Source organism: Brachionichthys hirsutus, chromosome 5, assembly GCF_040956055.1.
Source record: "Brachionichthys hirsutus isolate HB-005 chromosome 5, CSIRO-AGI_Bhir_v1, whole genome shotgun sequence".
Taxonomy (NCBI): Eukaryota; Metazoa; Chordata; class Actinopteri; order Lophiiformes; family Brachionichthyidae; genus Brachionichthys; species Brachionichthys hirsutus.
This window is the reverse complement of record NC_090901.1, coordinates 13,122,611-13,140,360: the sequence shown is the minus strand read 5'-3', so window position 1 is coordinate 13,140,360 and position 17,750 is coordinate 13,122,611. Positions and strand designations below refer to the sequence as shown.

At 43.7% G+C, this 17,750-nt stretch overlaps 1 protein-coding gene across 1 annotated transcript in view; it reads right to left on the bottom strand.

The window, feature by feature from the left end:
- The window catches only part of galnt18a (UDP-N-acetyl-alpha-D-galactosamine:polypeptide N-acetylgalactosaminyltransferase 18a), a 91,408-nt gene extending 73,975 nt beyond the window's left edge, over positions 1 to 17,433 (bottom strand). The window contains exon 1 of the mRNA XM_068739216.1: positions 17,187 to 17,433. Coding sequence (XP_068595317.1) covers positions 17,187 to 17,433 — 247 coding nt within the window. The remainder of the gene's footprint in view (positions 1 to 17,186) is intronic.
- Positions 17,434 to 17,750: the final 317 nt, after the last annotated feature.

Below are 17,750 nucleotides of genomic sequence, written 5' to 3'. Positions count from 1 at the left end.
TCATTCAACTGCATTGTTAGCTTGGGAGGCAGAAAACCCTAAGTCTCCTGAAACCATAAAGGGATGCACAGATCAAAGTACAACAGAGTCTGGCTAGTTATTCCACCATGCTTTCACTCGTCGTGCATTTTTAAGCAAAGCAAGATTGTGCTTTTCCTTCTCATAAAGCTGCAAATTCAGTAAAATATTGAACTATTTTGAAGTCTTCCTACATGCTAAAGTGTGAGAATGCATACTGGGAAAAGCCGTATAACCTTCTACATGATTATATCTTAAATCTAAGGTATTACCACCTCTTTAATAAGAGCAGCGGGAACAGTGGGGCTCACTCGTTTGAAATCAAGACTGATACGTTTCCACACAAGCAAATAATTGAGGGGGTAGTCACTTTAATTTAATAGACATGAATGCATGTGCATGTTGATGTCATTTTGAGGCTTCTCCACGGTTGCTAAAACCTGACAAGATGTCCTTGGGAATTGTGTTTTCCACTCGGTGGATTGTGTGAGAAAACTGGTGCAAGAGCCGGTGCGTGTCTGGCAGGCAGAAAACCGAATTTCATCGTTAAAAACACTCCAGAAGAACAAGATCGCTTGTTTTGCTCTGTTTGTTAAAAAACAAAAACAATTGCCTTCATTCACTCACCTTTAAGGAATATAGTAGTACCTCGACTGAGGAGTTAAATTCGTCCCACAGCTGAGCTCGTTAGTAGAGGCAATGCATTCCATAAGAAATAACTCAAAAGCAATTCATTTGTTCCAACCCTCCCAAAATTGCTGGGTGGGGGTGGGGGGAGGGGATGACTGCCCCTTTCTTAGATGGAGGGTTCATTCATGCCAGGTCCACCACACCAGCACCTATCAAAACTCGATTTGAGAGTTAACTCCGTCCACAGATCTCTGAGTCAGTGGAGGTTGCTGGGTTAGTGTTTGTGGCTCTCACTATGCTCTCTCTCGTTTTTCTCAGATCTCCTGAGAACATGATGATTCAGACTTTCCTCTAGAGACCGATGAGAACCTGGTGCATTGGGACAATTCTTGGTTATGGTTGGATGAAACGGATATCAATAAATCCATTGCACTTTCTTTTCAGACCACTGTGGATTTGTCACTGGTATTGTGTTTCACTCTGGTGTGCACAGCACTCTACAGGAAATCTAGTCTGCCAAGAGGGCAGGTGACGGTCACAATCACAATAAAAATAAAATTGCATAGAACTCTAACAGTGACTGACGTCATGTATGTTGTCACTGTTGAGCACAAATGCAGACAAGTTGGAAGAAAAAAAAAGAGAAAAGAAAAAAAAAACATCCAGTCAATCCTGCGTAGGTCTGCAAGCAAGTATTGAAACATGTCACAACAGGGGGGCATTCACCAGATGTGTGTGCACTCTCCCCGTGTCCACACTTTACCTGTGGCTCGTGCATGAATCAAAGAAGAACACAGTGGATAAAGTTTATTTTTGGTGATAATGTTCTGGTAAAAATTGTCAAAAATATTTTAGTATGTGCTAAAAAAGTCACCTCACCGGTTACCATGGTAGCGTGCAGCTGCGTGCGTGCCCGCTATGAACTTAGTTTCTTTTTTGTTTTCAGAGGCTTTTCTGAGAGAGCTGCTTGAGACAGAAATGACGGACGCTGTCCTGCAGCATCTGTTTGCTATTTTGACCAAAACATGTTACAGATATTTCATGCAAGTGTCATGCATTACCTTGTGGAAAAAGGGTATACTATGTGACCTTTAACCTAAAATAATCCTTTTTTAGGACACTTTGCACAACTGAATTGTATGACTTAAGTTTCCTCCTTCCTGCGCTCTATCAGACGTGGAAGACTGGAATTCACTTAAAATGCCCCTTTAAATCATATTCCATCCATAACAGGCCAATTTTATACTGTAACTCCCAAGTGAACATGCAAATCCATCTGTGTATTCATAAACACATCACTGCAGCACCACACAATTGCTGACTGTCAGGCGAAGGGAAGAGCGGCCACGCTAGATTCCTGCAGCAGACAGTCAGACAGACATCTCTGCTGACAGATTAGCATCAGGAGGGTCTGAACTGGGCAGCAGGAGCATCAGGAGAAAAGAGGAAGATAAATGGTCTCCTTGCATTGATCGGCATCGAAGAAAAGAGAGAACAATCTCTTCAAGTGAAAGCGGCAGCACCAGCTGTTGCAACAGTGGAGAGAATGATGACAAAATTGTTTCTTTTTAAAGTAGGTTCCACATTTGAACCCAGTGAGAAGTGTAATTTCAATTTGCTACGATGAGCTGGCATCTCATCCAGGGTGTACCCCACCTCTTCCCCGTAGTCAGCTGGGATAGGCTCGAGCAGACCCGTGACCCGCAAGGTGGATGGATGATATATGCATGACTTATCAATCACAATCTGCAACAGTTGCCATGGGATACTGCAGTAGCCTACGAAGTGTTTTACGTCGTGATGTTCTCAGAGCTGCAATTAAATGTCCTGAGCACACAAAAAGAAAAAAACCCCAACATTTGGTTTGAAGGTTTCGTGTATAATTTAGTCAATGCTCCACAACATGAGGTAGCGATTGCGTATTCTTCAAACAGTTCCTTCAAAAAGGATCCAGGAACTGAAGGAGTGTTTATCAGGTCTATTAAGACAGTAAGACAACAAAGAGGAGAGAGAGAAGCGAGAGTAGCGAGAGGAGCGAGAGGAGCGAGAGTAGCGAGAGGAGCGAGAGTAGCGAGAGCGTCTCCTCAAGGCGTACGGCCCAACATTACAGCAACAGCAGGTCATTACTGAGGTTAGACAATGCAAGTTTCTAAGATGGGATAAAATATAGAGCGAGACCAGAGGAGTTCTGGGAATAATGTAGCTTTGGCACTCAAAATACACACACACACACACACACACACACACTACTGTGAAGTGGATATTAACACACTCACATTGCAGATGAAAAAAGACCACCTGCTGTTCATATTTCGTTGGCAGCCAAGGGGAGCTCTATAGAGACTCTCTTTGTGTGTGTGTGTGTGTGTGTTTGTGTGTGTGTGTGTTGTTTTGGCATGAACAGGCAGGATTGTTTTCCCTGCAGACACAAAACCCCAGACTCCTGATGCTGCTACAAATTGGAGGGTGAGAGTTTGTTTCCCTATCAGGACAGTGTGTGTGTGTGTGTGAGAGAGAGAGAGAGAGAGAGAGAGAGAGGGGCCTATTGTTCTGCAATCTGCTCTCGTGGTCCTTGGGTAAGGGGAATTTCAACACCTGATTATCTCTGAGCCTGAGCGTCAACAAGAAAGGTAATTCTCTAGAGAGAGATTCAGACTTTCTCCCACTTTCTCTTTCTTTCAATCGCTCCATTCTCCTCTTATTTTCTTTATCACCCATTTTGATCATTCTGGTACACACACACACACACACACACACCCTCCCCTCCCACATTCCCCTCGCTCTCTGACTTGCATTCCTCTGATGTCCCTCATGTTTTCGCTCTGCCGCTCCCCTTTCATCCTTCTATTTGATGGTTTTGAAGATGATCGCTGCTGAGATTCTTCCATCACTGACATACTTCTGCAATCCGCTGCCATCCGACTGCTGTCAGTAGTGGAAAGACAAGACTCGCTCTCCAAAGGTAAAGGAACAGGTGCATTCTTGCTTGATTTCACAGCCCATCAAAACCGAGTGAAACTTTATCAAGCGTTATAAAATTAATCTGTGGTGAGAATTCAATTTCACTTCACAGAAGGCTGCATTGATTCAGAATCCAAATCCCTGAGTGACAGCCAGGCTGGACTGGGTGAAGCAGCACGGAGACGCGTTGCTGCAGCCAGCAATAAGAGCCTCAACGTTCCACCCCTCACCTCATTCTCGTCTTCATTCTCCCATTTATCAAATCCATTTTTCTGTGAAAGCAGGAGCAATCTGTATGCTCAAGTGGTTTGCTGAAGCCATTCATAATTCAGCTCCGCATTGAACATTTTCAACTGCAGAATTTAGCATAGTCTTCGCTGGAGGAGGGGGGGGGGGGGGGGGCTGCACATGATGATACATGATTTTATAAAGGGGTGCACCATAATAGATTTATAGAGAAGGCAGATGTCTATTGACGGCAAGCCGCATCAAGAAACTAGTGTTAATTTATTTATGTAATTAGAGCATCCACCTATAACCCCGCTGGAGAGTTTCCCCCCATACAGTCCTAATATCAAGGCAGGTCCCTATTCATCTTCAGCACTGTGTCAAAATATAGTGACATTTTTTATTAATAAAACAAATGGTAAGGATAAAGGATAAAGTTCCAGCTATCCTTTGCTAAAGTCTTGTAGTTAGATTCTTTTATAAATGTTTTTATTTTAGACATTGTCTTGGTTCAGTTTGAATTGTACTGACTCACAAATAATTTCTGAATTCTGGAAGAAGTCTGATTGGTCAGGACAAGGATTAGTGCAAAGATATTACTCATTTCACACAATAAAATTTAACCAGATTATCTTGAGAGTTCAAACTGAGGAGAAGCATTCCCAACAATGCCTCATACTAGAAGAAACTGTGTAAAGTAATATTCTTACTATCCCTTCAGATTGTAATTATTATCAATAAAACGGTTAGATTTTTGAACTTTAAAAAGTACCAGCATGTTTCAAAGCCTCTGCATGCAGTACGGATTTGGTTTGTGTTGATGAAAACATGGCAGCCAGCAGTGCTAACTGTCTCAAGCAGCTCTCTCAGTATTTAGATGACTCTCTGCCAGAGAGTCATCTAAATACATCTATAAAAAGAATGACACATTTTAACAATTCTTTTTTATTTTTGAATAATTTTAAAAATTAATAATTTTCAATTCACAATCCTATGTTTGTGTAGTTTCGTACCAAAAGCGGCCTAGAAATTAAGAATTGCAGCAAAAGTTGCCTTTATAATGTACTGTACAAATTAGAAGGCTGCTAAATGCAAGTCTGAGGTATGTTCATATGTTGGTTTTTATACGAGTGCCGAGGTTTACCTGATTGAGATGGTGAAACTGTCTGCAGAATATGCAGCCTGACAAATCACATCCTGTGAATACATTACATAAATACAAAGAAGGAAAGTTAACTTTCAATCAATGGTGGGGATTTGGGAATGGGGCATATGTCGCTTTCTCTAACTCACTGACAACATGTGTAACCTGTTAAATTCATTCAATGTTGTCCTCCTGCTGAATGCATCACACGTCTGCAGACACTGTGCTCTGTTGTTCTTCATGATACGGTGTTCTTACATAACGTGCTGCTACAGGGTCTAATCTCACAATGCCACTGTGTTGTCATTCCACATCATCTCAACAGGGCAGCAAGAGCCTATGCTGCTGGAGGAGTGCCTCAGGGCAGAGATTACCACTGCATTGTGCTGCACTGCAACGTTAAATGTGAACAACAGCATCTAAATGCTAAACCTTGAAAATGGTTTGGACCCCCCATGGCCTTGATGATAAACCTTATCCCACTAGGAAACAGCCTCGTGCATGATCTGGGCCTGATCAGCTCAAGGGTGGCTGCTGAATATCGCCCTGCTGTTTGCAGCAGCGCAGTCAGCATGGCTCATATTACTGAGAGCCAATGTGACAGATTCAGGCGGCTTGAGGTAGCACAGATTTCATCCGCTGGTGAATCCCATGTTCTGACACTGTCATTCCACCGGCTGACCGGCTCACAGGAAACACTGCATCACAACATATTAGTCCAGTACTGCAGTGTAACACAACAAAACAAAAGCATCCGGATGTGGTCTGCAGGCCTACAAAGGAGGCTACACTAAGAAGAAGAGCCTCTCCTGCTGTTGCTATCTGATAGCTGATAGATACTGACTGACAGCGACAAAAACAGCAAGACTGTTTCAATGTCATATAAATAGATCTGGTGTCTCCACTCTGTCTTCCTTTGATAAAAACAAAACAAAATGATTTGACGGCATTGTTAGCTCAAAAAAGATCTGATTTTTGCTGTTCTGATCCAGAGGGCCACAATTAGGTAAGTAACACATTAGTACTCTATGACAACGCATGCACTGATTATCTGCGTACTGGCACGCTAGCATGCTAGATGCTGACGCGAGATGGCCGAGGGCTGCAAGCAAGCTTCACCGCATTCGGGACTCGACTCCTGCGTCTCCAGTGCTGTGTTCGCAGTATTTACGTGATTTTCGTTGGTATCTGTAAATATTCTTTATATTAAATGATGCGTCCAAAGAAAGCGAGCGGTAAGGATGGCAGTGAAAAGAAGGAAAAAACTCATGATGATGATGAAGCATTAAATTATCAATAAACATACCTGTGGTGTCCAAGCAAGGGATTTGGCAGGCCTCCTCAAACAGCAAAAGGCTACCAAGAACACGAAGCCTTCCAAACTTAGACTATTATGTCTAAGTTTATGTAAGTGGACATGTCAGCTGGGTTTTTTGTTTCTTTGTTGCTCGGACTCCAGTCGGTCTGTTCCTTTGTTGTTGTTTATCGTTTTCGTCTTCATTAATGACGTTTAAAACTCTCTATTGAGTGCGTCTCTGCTTCCTGGGGTACGCCTGCTATTCCTGGGTGTAACACACACTAGCAGACTGAGCTACGAGTTCAGTCCAGAAACAAATTATACTCATATGTCAAGGTATTATTGTGTGTGTGTGTGTGTATATATAATTTAACACACACAATCAGCTGGTGTTAGAAATCATGTCACCTTAACATACAGAAACAAGACCCTGGTATGTCGACCTAAATCATCATGTTTTATTATTGTTCACTAAGCTCGCCATGGAAATGTGCTTTGTTTCGACTGGACTACTTCTCAAACCACAGATTGCTGACTTGCAGCGGCTCACACATTTTCCGTGTTTACCTTCCAGAGGCAACAGCAAAGCATCACAGCCTGAGCCGAAGACCCATCAGCCTCAAATTCAGACAACTGAGGTGAATTTGGTGACCTGAGGCACATTTCATGTCTGACAGAACACTGCGCTGAGGAACACAATCTTTGCTCCAGATGGGACTATCTCAGAGAGCGCGTTCGACAGGTCATGTTTCTGCCTCACAGGCTGGAGACACTTTAGCATTCCTCTCCAACATCTGCCCCATCTGACCATATTGGGATTCTGCTCACCACTGATTCCGTTTGGATTTCACTCTTAGGTCTCATGCTGCCACTTCAGATGGGGGACAGCAGATGTCTGTATTTCAGGAAACAAAATACCCCCCATCTACCGCTCATGTCGGACAAATGAGCTGAAGTCATAATACCTCGTGTGTTTTTGCTGTCTTTGAGGAGGGGCGTTAACTTCCAAAAACTGGCAAATTAGGTGAATTGGTTGCGATAAATAGTCCATAGGTGTGAGTGTGAATGATTGTCTCTCTTTGTGTGGCCCTGCGATGAACTGGCGGCTTGTCCAGGGTGTACCTCACCTCCCGCCCATAAGACTGCTGGGCTAGGCTCCAGCTTGACCCGTGACCCGGTAACAGACAAAGCGGTCAGGAAGGTGGATGTTTTCTTTCCAAACAAGCATTTTTCCATCGCAAAACATAAATTAGGAGAGCATTAAGGATGTAACGCACACATTCGGAGAAGAGGAGGACTTTTTAGTCATGAGTTAAAATTTCACAGAGGGGACTTATGCAGAGACTCTCTGCATAAGTCATCTAAATACATCTATAAAAAGAATGACACATTTTAACAATTCTTTTTTATTTTTGAATAATTTTAAAAATTAATAATTTTCAATTCACAATCCTATGTTTGTGTAGTTTCGTACCAAAAGCGGCCTAGAAATTAAGAATTGCAGCAAAAGTTGCCTTTATAATGTACTGTACAAATTAGAAGGCTGCTAAATGCAATAATAGCTCTGATTGTAACAATAAAAAAAGAATTAACAAATGTGAAATGTCCTAAAAAATAACGATGTATGAAAACAAAATAAAGTACAGAAAGCTCAAGGAGAATAGCGGACTTAACATTTCAGCACTTTGAACTTTTCAACAAGACTCGTTAGCGCTCAGAACGTTTACTGCATTTCCCTCGGCCCTTTGTGACAACTTTATTCCAGAGTGGAGGAGAATATGACAACATGTTGACATTTAGCTGCAGGGCGGCGGCCGTGAAGGCACAGCTTCTGTCTGGAGAGCTGAGAGCGAACCTCCACTGATGGAGCTATGGAAAGATGGGGACTGGCAAATTACAACATGTTTTTATCCAGGCAAAGAACTTGAGCGTGCACCTGTGTGCATGTTACACTGGTTCAGAAAGTGGCAGGGTGCACACACACACACACACCTCTTCATGAACGTCTTGTTTATGGGATGAGATAAGCGCATGCATGACTGGTTGAATTATCAACTTGCACTTTACTGCCTTTGGGATTAGAACGAGCAGCCTGTGTAATTCTGTCATGCCTCATGCATGTCTGTGCGTGTGTGTGAGTATAATGTATTTCAGCCTACACGTGTGGGTCAGGCTAAACCGACGAACCACTGCACAGGGTCCCTGTGGTGAAGGTTAAGTTCATTATGAGTCGCCGACATGTGAGAGAAGCGAGTCCCGCCTTGAGCACTGTGTTCCTTTTTAATGAACCTCTGTGCCAGCAGCATGCATCGTATTTCCAACCAAAGTACCTGCACTTATGAACTTGTTACATGTTTGACATGCAGCTAGACTATAATATAATTTTTAGAGGCTGGGAGCTTGCATGGGAAGTCTGGATTTGAAATCTGCTTTCAAATCATGAAAGTTGAAACAGACAGGTCCGGATATTTGTCTTTACTTCATTTGTGGTCGAAGAAATAAGAAAGCAAATCCCAACAAAGAACAGCATGTTGCCAGCTAAGACTAATAAATACGTTTTCTCCTTTGTTTGCTGGTTGATTGGTGTGTTGGTCGGTATTTTGGTACGAGCACAGTAGGTAGCGCTGTTGCCCGAAGGTCCCAGGTTTGATTCCACATGAAGCCCTCCTGTGTAGAGCTTGCATGTTCTCCACATGTCTGCAGGCTTAGATGAATCAGCCACCCTTAAAGTGACTGTAGGTGTGAACGTATGAGTGAGTGGGTGTTTGTCTATATGTGGCCCTGCAATGAACTGGCGCCTATTCCGGGGGGGGGGGGGGGGGGGCTCTCGCTCGATGTCAGTTGGGATAGGTTTCAGTAAAGCCTGTGACTCAGATAAGCAGCTGGAGACGAGAAAATTACGGATTGTTTCATCTTGTCACGGCTTGAGGCGGCCCTGTGTCCTTTCCACACTAACTTCCCCCCATCTTCTCAGATCCACCCCCTGCAATCAGTTCATTCCTGTCACCTGTGCTTCTGTCATCGCCTGCATCACATCTGTCATCAGCCCGGACACTATATGTACTCAGCTCAGACACCACACCCTTGCCAGATTGTTAGTGACATGATCCTACTTTCCAGCGCTCTTCCCGACCCTGCCTGTTTGGTGGTTTCCGCCTGTGTGTCTAACCCATTGGATTTGTCTGCCCGGTTGATCTGGATTGCCTGGTTTCTGAACACTGCCTGTTTTTTGGACCTACCCTTTGCCTGCCCCTTCGGTTCTGTCTGCTGGTTGGGACTGACTACCTGGTGTGATTAAAAAGAACAGTTTCTGGATTTCTCTTCTGTCGTGCTTTTGGGTCCTCCCCCCTGTCTGTGCCCTGACACATCTGCTGGGAGATGAATGAATAATTACAGCGACCTGCATGAAGGATAGTGCATTCACGGCATTTCTGGAGTTTGAGTGTGAATTCAGTCTACGCACACCTGGCGCTCTTTACGCAGCCATTACACCGATAAACAACAACAACAACAATACGAATTAAAAATGAGAAACATGTGTGATGAAAAATAGAACACATGAATGAATCTCACAGCAAAGGGAAATTTGGCTTGGAAAAGTGAACTATGATGATATGCAGATATGCACATGGGGGGGGGGGGGGATTAAAGTGCTCTTTGCACACCCATCCATCCAAAAAGAAACAATGAGGCAGGGAATCCAGATTAAGCGGTCGATGCAGTCAATTCCCCGCTGAAATCCCCGAGGGCCACTGGAACGGTGTCTAGTTTCAACATGGATGAGAGTTTAATTTGGCTGTATGCGCTCTACTGCGTGCCCTTCTAGGTTTTGATTTTAATTAATACCTTTGGTTGATGTTTTCAATTTAGGTCGTTGATTTGTCAGGAAAATTACAGGAGAACTACTCTTATAATTTTCATGAAACCTGTAGGGAAGGTGCAACAAGATGATGCAGCGATAAATCGAGCATGGACCAGACACAAAAACCCAGGGGAGGTACATGGTGGGATTATTTTCCACCTTTACAGCAGAGTAGAGGATCCAGCTGCCAGTTGGCCAATCCTCCCTGGCACCACAAGAGCACTGGTGGCCAAGCCAGTCAATCAGGGAATGAAGGGAGGCAGCAAATATGAGAAAGAGAAAGCTGTGATTTGATATGCATTCAGTAAATACTTGATGGTTACGTACTATAGTACAAATACATCAAATCTCACGCAATTTTGAGTGAATTCAAAGCTCACGCACTTGCACCTCTTTATAAATCCATGGCACAACCCGAGCTAAGAAAAAAGACAAGACAGAGATGCAGCCCAGTCACCAGGAGTTTAGCCAATATTGTGAACTACTATTGGGTGGGAGCCGCAAGGCCCCCCACCCAAAAGCTCAGGTATGGAATTATCCCCAACACAACATAACAAGAAGAGAGAGAAATACCGGCACAGTTTGTGTCTCTGCAGAAACTGGCTCACTTCAAGTGAGTTATAAGTGACAATTGAGAGGTGGCATGTAACCGCATTTTAACATTCATCCACCTTCCTGACCGCTTTATCCGTTACCGGGTCGCTGATCATGCTGGAGCCTATCCCAGCAGAGGCGGGGTACATCCTGGGCAAGCAGCCAGTTCATCGCAGGGCCACACACAGACAGACAATCATTCACACGCACACACACACACACACACCTACGGGCAATTTAGCGTAACCAATTCACCTAATTTGCACATTTTTGGTGGTGGGAGGAAGACGGACAACCCGGAGAGAACCCACGCAGACACAGGGAGAACATGCAAACTCCTCACAGGAAGCCCGCAAGTCATACTTGAATGAATCTGTGACCACTTTTAAGAATGTACTAAGGACTTTCAATGGAAACAAGACTGCAAGGGCTTTTTTTAAATGCTCCTCTGAGACAGGGTGTTTGACTGTAATTGTACTCTAACATCTAATAAATATGTTCATCATCATCATCACCTTCTTGCTGTGAGGCAACAGCACTAACCACTGTCCCACATAACACTTTGAATGCCCTTTTAGTTTAATTCATTTTCTCTGATTGTGTTTGATCATTTTGAATTTCCAAACTGGCTCAACAGAACGCAGCACCTGATTGGAGGAGGAATTCAGCCTGGCAGATGATAAACGCTCTGTCTAACTCAGCGAGCAGGCGTGACCAACCAGGAAATGATATGTTTCCCAATTCTGGCAGCTTTGGACAAAATCTGGTCATTGGGTGGAGTGAGATAATTACCTTTTAAGAATTTACTCTCAGCCCATCCAGCTGGATCCGTGTTCCCCGAAATGGGCTTTGACACAATCAGACCTGAAGCTCAAGAGTAGGAAATGAGAATTTCAAAATCTTTGCTTATAGCTGATAACAGATTAGATGAACCAGCTGAAGAAGGGTCATATCTGTTCAGCGCCTGCAGCAGCAGCCGCAGCCACAAATCCTTCTTGGATACACGCAATGTAATTTTTATAATGACATATTTTTGAAACAATAAAAAAAGAAGTATCAGAAGTGTTTTGTCGACCTCAGAGGCTGATAGTGTTGCTTTTACTAATGTTCCTGATCATTGGAAACAAATGAAATGCTGTCGCTTGCAGATTATTGCACTTAATTAACCAGCAGATAGGAATTTCTTGATGTTTTCTAAGAAAATGTTCCTGACATGTCAATATTAAATCAAATTTACCCAAAGATGATGACACTTCAATGTATACATTCCAAGTGACTGAATAGAAACGGATGGATTTCATTGGAAATCAGTCCAATACCAAAATAAATGGCATGTTTTCCTTGTGTCATGTCGGCATGTAATCATGTTGAGGAATTCCATCTGGTGTGGAAATTCCCTACAAACCCTAGTTAAAACTGATTCTGGGTCATCAGTGCTGGGCAGGTGAGTCAAGGCGTTAATTTTGGATCGTGCCTCCAACACCTGGTGACGTGAACAAGCCCATCTGAGACATCTCTTAATAATCTGAACACTTGATCAGAGCGTTGCCAGCGCAGGAGAGCTGCTCTAAGGTCAAGCTCTAAGGGGGTAAGTGGGAGCATCACTCCTCCTCCGTCTGACAGAAACAAGGATGCAGAGCATCACACCTTCAGTGGAGCACTCCCTTAGAATGTCAATGGTGCGACGGTGAATGTTTTGTCCCTCTGTTTAAATTTTATTATTTTTGCATTATTCCCATGCATCTTTGAGGGACTCTCGCAGCGATGGATTTCTGTGCACAAACGTCCCGGAGCACCCGTTTGTTGCGGCGCCCTGGCAGCCGAAACGGACTGACACAGTGACGACACTGTTCATGCAGCAACACCCAGCCTCTACAGGCTGGCAGTGTCCTTCACATCAGACCTCACACCTCTGCCGTGTTCCTCTGATGACACGCCACACACACACGCGCGCCGCTCACTGTGACGCAAGCACACACTGTCTCAGATGTCCACCCTCCACCCTGAGCGCTCCCGCCTCATCAGCACACTGTCAGCACAAATCGACTCGCGTTGACTCATAAAGAGGTGACGAAGCCGTGGGCTTGGCACAAGAGAAACAAACGATCCAAAATGGAGATCAAGGCACAAGAACTCGGGAGAGGACACCGACGATTGACAGGAAATTCCAAATTGTGTCCGAGGGTCGTCTTTCTGCTCATAATGGTCCCATCTGAGCTGCCTTGCAGCCAGAAAATGAATGCTTGTGAATAAATGGATTAAAATAGTTCTTTGCTTCAAGGCTCCTTCTCACTGAGGCACAGCCAGGAATGAAACACGACACCAGCCAGACACCGAGACACCATCCGCAGAAGCAGGACATTACAGTCCTGCTTTGCTAACCAAAAATCCACCCTACAATTTCATTTGGAAAAGAGATTGCATCGGAAGAATAAATGAAGAATGCTATTCCTGAATCAATAGTCAAACATGTAAATCACCCGACAGATTGTGGTGGGAAATCAGAGAAACTGTGCTCAGTATTTTTAAATATTACACTTCTGTTGAATTCTTCCATGTTTCACTTTAGACAGAGACAAGCCTTCGAAGGTGAGGACTTGATTTCTCAAGTTTCTTAAAGTGTCTCAGGAAATATTTACCCACTGGACTCACCTGAAGCAGTTCTGTATCTTTTAAAAGTCAATTTCCTGAACAAAGAGTGGCCCCTATTCACAGTCACAGTAAATCAGGAAGCAGCACCAGAACATTACTAAACCAGAGGCCTTTATTCCTTATTGTAGTGGCTTCTTTTATCACCCAGCCACACTTATTGTTAATTCTGACTCATCAGTTTCCATCCATCCATCCATCCATTTTCGTGCAGGTGAGACAATCGTCTCATCTACAGCCGCTTTTCCGCTTTGCGTGTCACAGCGTCTGCTGGAGCCTGTCACAGCTTGCTGTGGGTGAGAGGCGGGGGTACACCTCAAACGTGTCGCCAGCGCATCGCGGGGCCACACATTCATGCACACACTCATGCGCTACGCACAATTTGGAGTAATCAATTCACCTAAATTGCATGTGTTTTTTGGAGGTGGGAGAAAACCCACGCGAGCAGAGAATGCAAACTCCTCATGGATAGGACTCGTCACTCTGCTTTCAAATAATGATTCATTCAAATACTGAGTATTTTGTTCGATCTATAAATATATATTTTTTTCAGTCAGCTCAGAATTACAAAACCAAAACTCCCAATGAGGCCTTCCGGAGCTGATGCATGAAACGGTGACGCCACCATAGCAACCTTAGATGCTTGAAAGTATTAGCAGTGCATGTATAAAAAGCTCATTTTAACCTGAACCCTCCTGATTCAGCTTCCAAAGCCATAGAAGGGCTGTCTTTTCCATTTATCACCGTGAATGTGTTATTCTCATTCAAACCTGGATGTTGCTTCCACATCCGGGCCCTTTTTATCACTGACAAAGTATAAACACATCAACGCATCAGCTCCTGGATGATAATGTAATTTGGCAGCGGCTTGTGAGGACTGAGCAGAGCGGAGGAAAAGTGTGTGTGCCAAGTACTCCGACGGCTAAATTTACTCTCCCGCTGCAACCCTGGAGCCTATGCAGATTCTATCAGCGCTTCTGAGCAACTCAGTTCACCATCAGCCTGTCATTGTCCATGTTAAGGATGAGTAAGAATGTAACACACCACCAACTCCCTGCACGAAGTGGCGCTGCTCTTTGAGCAGTCTGAAGTACTGGATTGGGAAAAAAACCTCATTGCGTTATTCAGCATATAGTTGTGTGTTCAAATTTTCCCAGAAACAGTGCGCCGACTGTTGTCGGCTGACAGTGACAGTGACAGTTACATGTACAAAATGTCTTTAATCCGATCAGAGTTAGGATTAAAAGTATGTTCGGATGCACTGTGTTCATGGAGCCTAGAAATATTGATCCGATTAGGACTTGTGTGTTGAGAAACAGAAAATATTCTGGAGGGCTGGGCCAAAAGGCTGAAATCAATTCTGCATAATGTTAAATGTATTTCTTTATATAAGAAAAAGAAAAGAAGAAAAATCAGTAAATAAGATTGTTTTGACAAGCTTGTAAGAGTATATTTATAATTATAATTAATTAAGCAATGAAAAATTGAGGTTGCCTTACAAAAAAGTAATTTATTCAATTAAATTTCTCAAAACAATGGTAAAATAAATGTGAACGTTTTACCATTCGTGACTCATAGTAGTGAACATTTTCAGTCACATTTACTCTAAAACACATTTTGAGTTTAATATACTGTTGGAAAGTTGTGTGAAGGTTCTTAGCATCATAAACACATCACAATATTGTCTTTGTGCTCATTAAAACTGTCACTGAATTCAATTTTAGTTCATGTATGAGGTAAAATTAGTCAGGTCGGTCAGACTCGACCAGAGGGCCATATAATACCCAGGTCTGTGTTAGATGATTGAAATGTTCATGTTGTCGGAAATATTAATACAACATCATTGGTGCGTGGCAGTGTGACATGCCGGAGTCTGTCAAGCAATTATAACTGTTTAAATCTGTCTTCAATGTTTGCATTGCAGACTGTTTAGGGACTGAATTCAACAAAGAAGAAAGTTCATTACGTTAAGAAAGACTGCAAAGATTCTTGTGTCCCATGCATTGTATGTATATTAGTTATATCTGTGCCTTAAAGTTCAGCAGATATACGCATCTATGTTGTTCCTCTCTTCAGGATGGATTCTCTGATTCACACCGCAGTCTGGATTTGCCGAACACACCACTACAGTGTTTCTCCTTACGGCTGTGCAACAGAGCGCACCTTCTCCCTGATCCAACATCCTGGTGGTGAACAGTTTGCCGTCCCATTTAGCAGATGACAAAGGAAGCGTTTGTCCCATTTCTGAATGTGCGTTGGTCCTGATGTGAGCCTCTGAGGAGGATAATTAAAACATGGAGACTCGAGGGGAGCGCGGTTAGTCCTTTATCACTGCAACATTTCATCAATGCGAGATGTCTTCTTCTTGCATTGATGTTAAACATTGACATTGGCATTACATTGAGAATTAAGCTTATCTGGACAAAAAGGCATTTGCAAATTCTTACTGACATGACATTTATTTTGTCCAGTTCTGACATGAATTAATTTGTTAGATGAATGACCTAATCTGATTTCTGTATTTAGGTTGGATTTCATGAGTTGACCGGAGAGAGAGCTATAAATGGGGCAAAGATGCGAAAACAAAGCGTACACTGAAATGGGACAGTAACTGTCAGAGGATTTGAGCCTCCCCTCTCACTTTAGACACGAAAAAACCACACCATGAGCTGTGAGGTGCCGTCACACCATGAACACACTCCTCTTTATCCAATCATTCATTTTTTTCTTATAGTACGGAGTTGAAACAATTATTTGATAGATCCAGTGTTTGCCTGACAGAAAATCACGCATTGCTTTTGACAAATGGTGAATTGATTTACTCCAGAGATTTATTGTGGCTTTTGGAAACGATCAGGCCACCACAGATTGAAAATCAAATCAGCTTTTACTATAATGGATGGGACTTATTCACAACTTTCACACCATCACTCACACACCAGTGGAATAGCCATTGGGAGAAATTTGGGGTTCAGTCTTTTGCCCATGTGGACCTCAGGAGACGTGACCCGCCGACCACCTGATAAGTAGACAACCACTCTATCACAGCCGCCCAATGAAGCAAAAGAGTATAACTTTTTTTTAAGGAATTAAAGAATCGCTTGACTCTCCTCCCCAAATGTCCCTTCCCTTTGAGCACTCTCGCACGGAATGACAGACTTTTGCAACAATCTGTTGTAAAACTTTCTCTGTCATCTCTATCAATCCCAACTCAGTGTAAAACAGCAGAACTAGCCTGGGAGTCATCTGTGGTCCAAACTGAACTCCAGTTACTGCCGACCTCTCAGGGACATTTCCTGACTCGATGTGAAGCGCAAAATTTAGGATACTTTCATACTCATCGGCTACAGCCTTTCCGATGAGGAAAAAAGATTGGATGTGTGTTTTTTAATCATTTCAAATACTTCAATCAATCACAAAGCAGATGGGACTGACAGAATGGAATTGGGGGGGGGGGCTTCGTAAGGCATGACTTGCAGGGATGATTAAGGAACTAATATTATTTGGTCACGCCTTATATTTGATTCATTTTCTGAATATCCACTTATATATATATATCATGAAAATTCACTTTTATGAATCTGTGTTCAGCAAATATCCATATGTAGTTTTCGTAACAGTATCTTAAAGGTATACATTCCTAATTGAATCTGTTCAATTATAATTTCTGTATACTCGGAGTTCAGCTCCGGTGATGGAAACACACAGTGATGTTTTTTTTTCTACGCGTAAAGAGACCTTCTCAGCCGTGATCGACGCCGAAATGACTTCAGACTCCCCCCGAAACGCCAGGCAATGCTGACCTTTGATGTGCTCGTTGATCGCGCTCTCCAGTCGGTCCAGCCTCTCGATGATTCGCAGGGTCTCGCCTTTACTCTCCTCCTCCAACTTTCCCCTCGCGTCGCCGCCGCTCTCTGCAACTTTGGGACCCCCGTTATTGGCCACATAGTTGGTGATCCAGCCGACATACAAGAGGCACACGATGTTGGTCATCCCGCTCAGGATCACACAGGTCGACACCAAAGTTTTAGTTCTCCTTGTGCACAGCATCGCGACATCCCTCCCCACGGGCTTCTCGCTCCCGACGCGCGCAGCCAGTTGGAGCGAGGACGCACTGGAGAGATGGAGCGAGCAGCGGCTGCGCTGTCTCTGCAGAGGCTATGGAAGCTTTTTACTCGGGCCTGATAATAACGCGTTCCGTCATCAGTAGAATGAGAGTCCCCGATGAGCAGCCGGCGAGTCACGCTTGCGCTCAGGCGCTATAAAGCTGTCACACTCCTCGCTGCAAGGTTGGACTCCTCATCCAGCCCAATCGGAGAAGGGCAGGAGGCGGGCGCTGCCCCCCCCCCCCCCCCCAGTTATCTGGG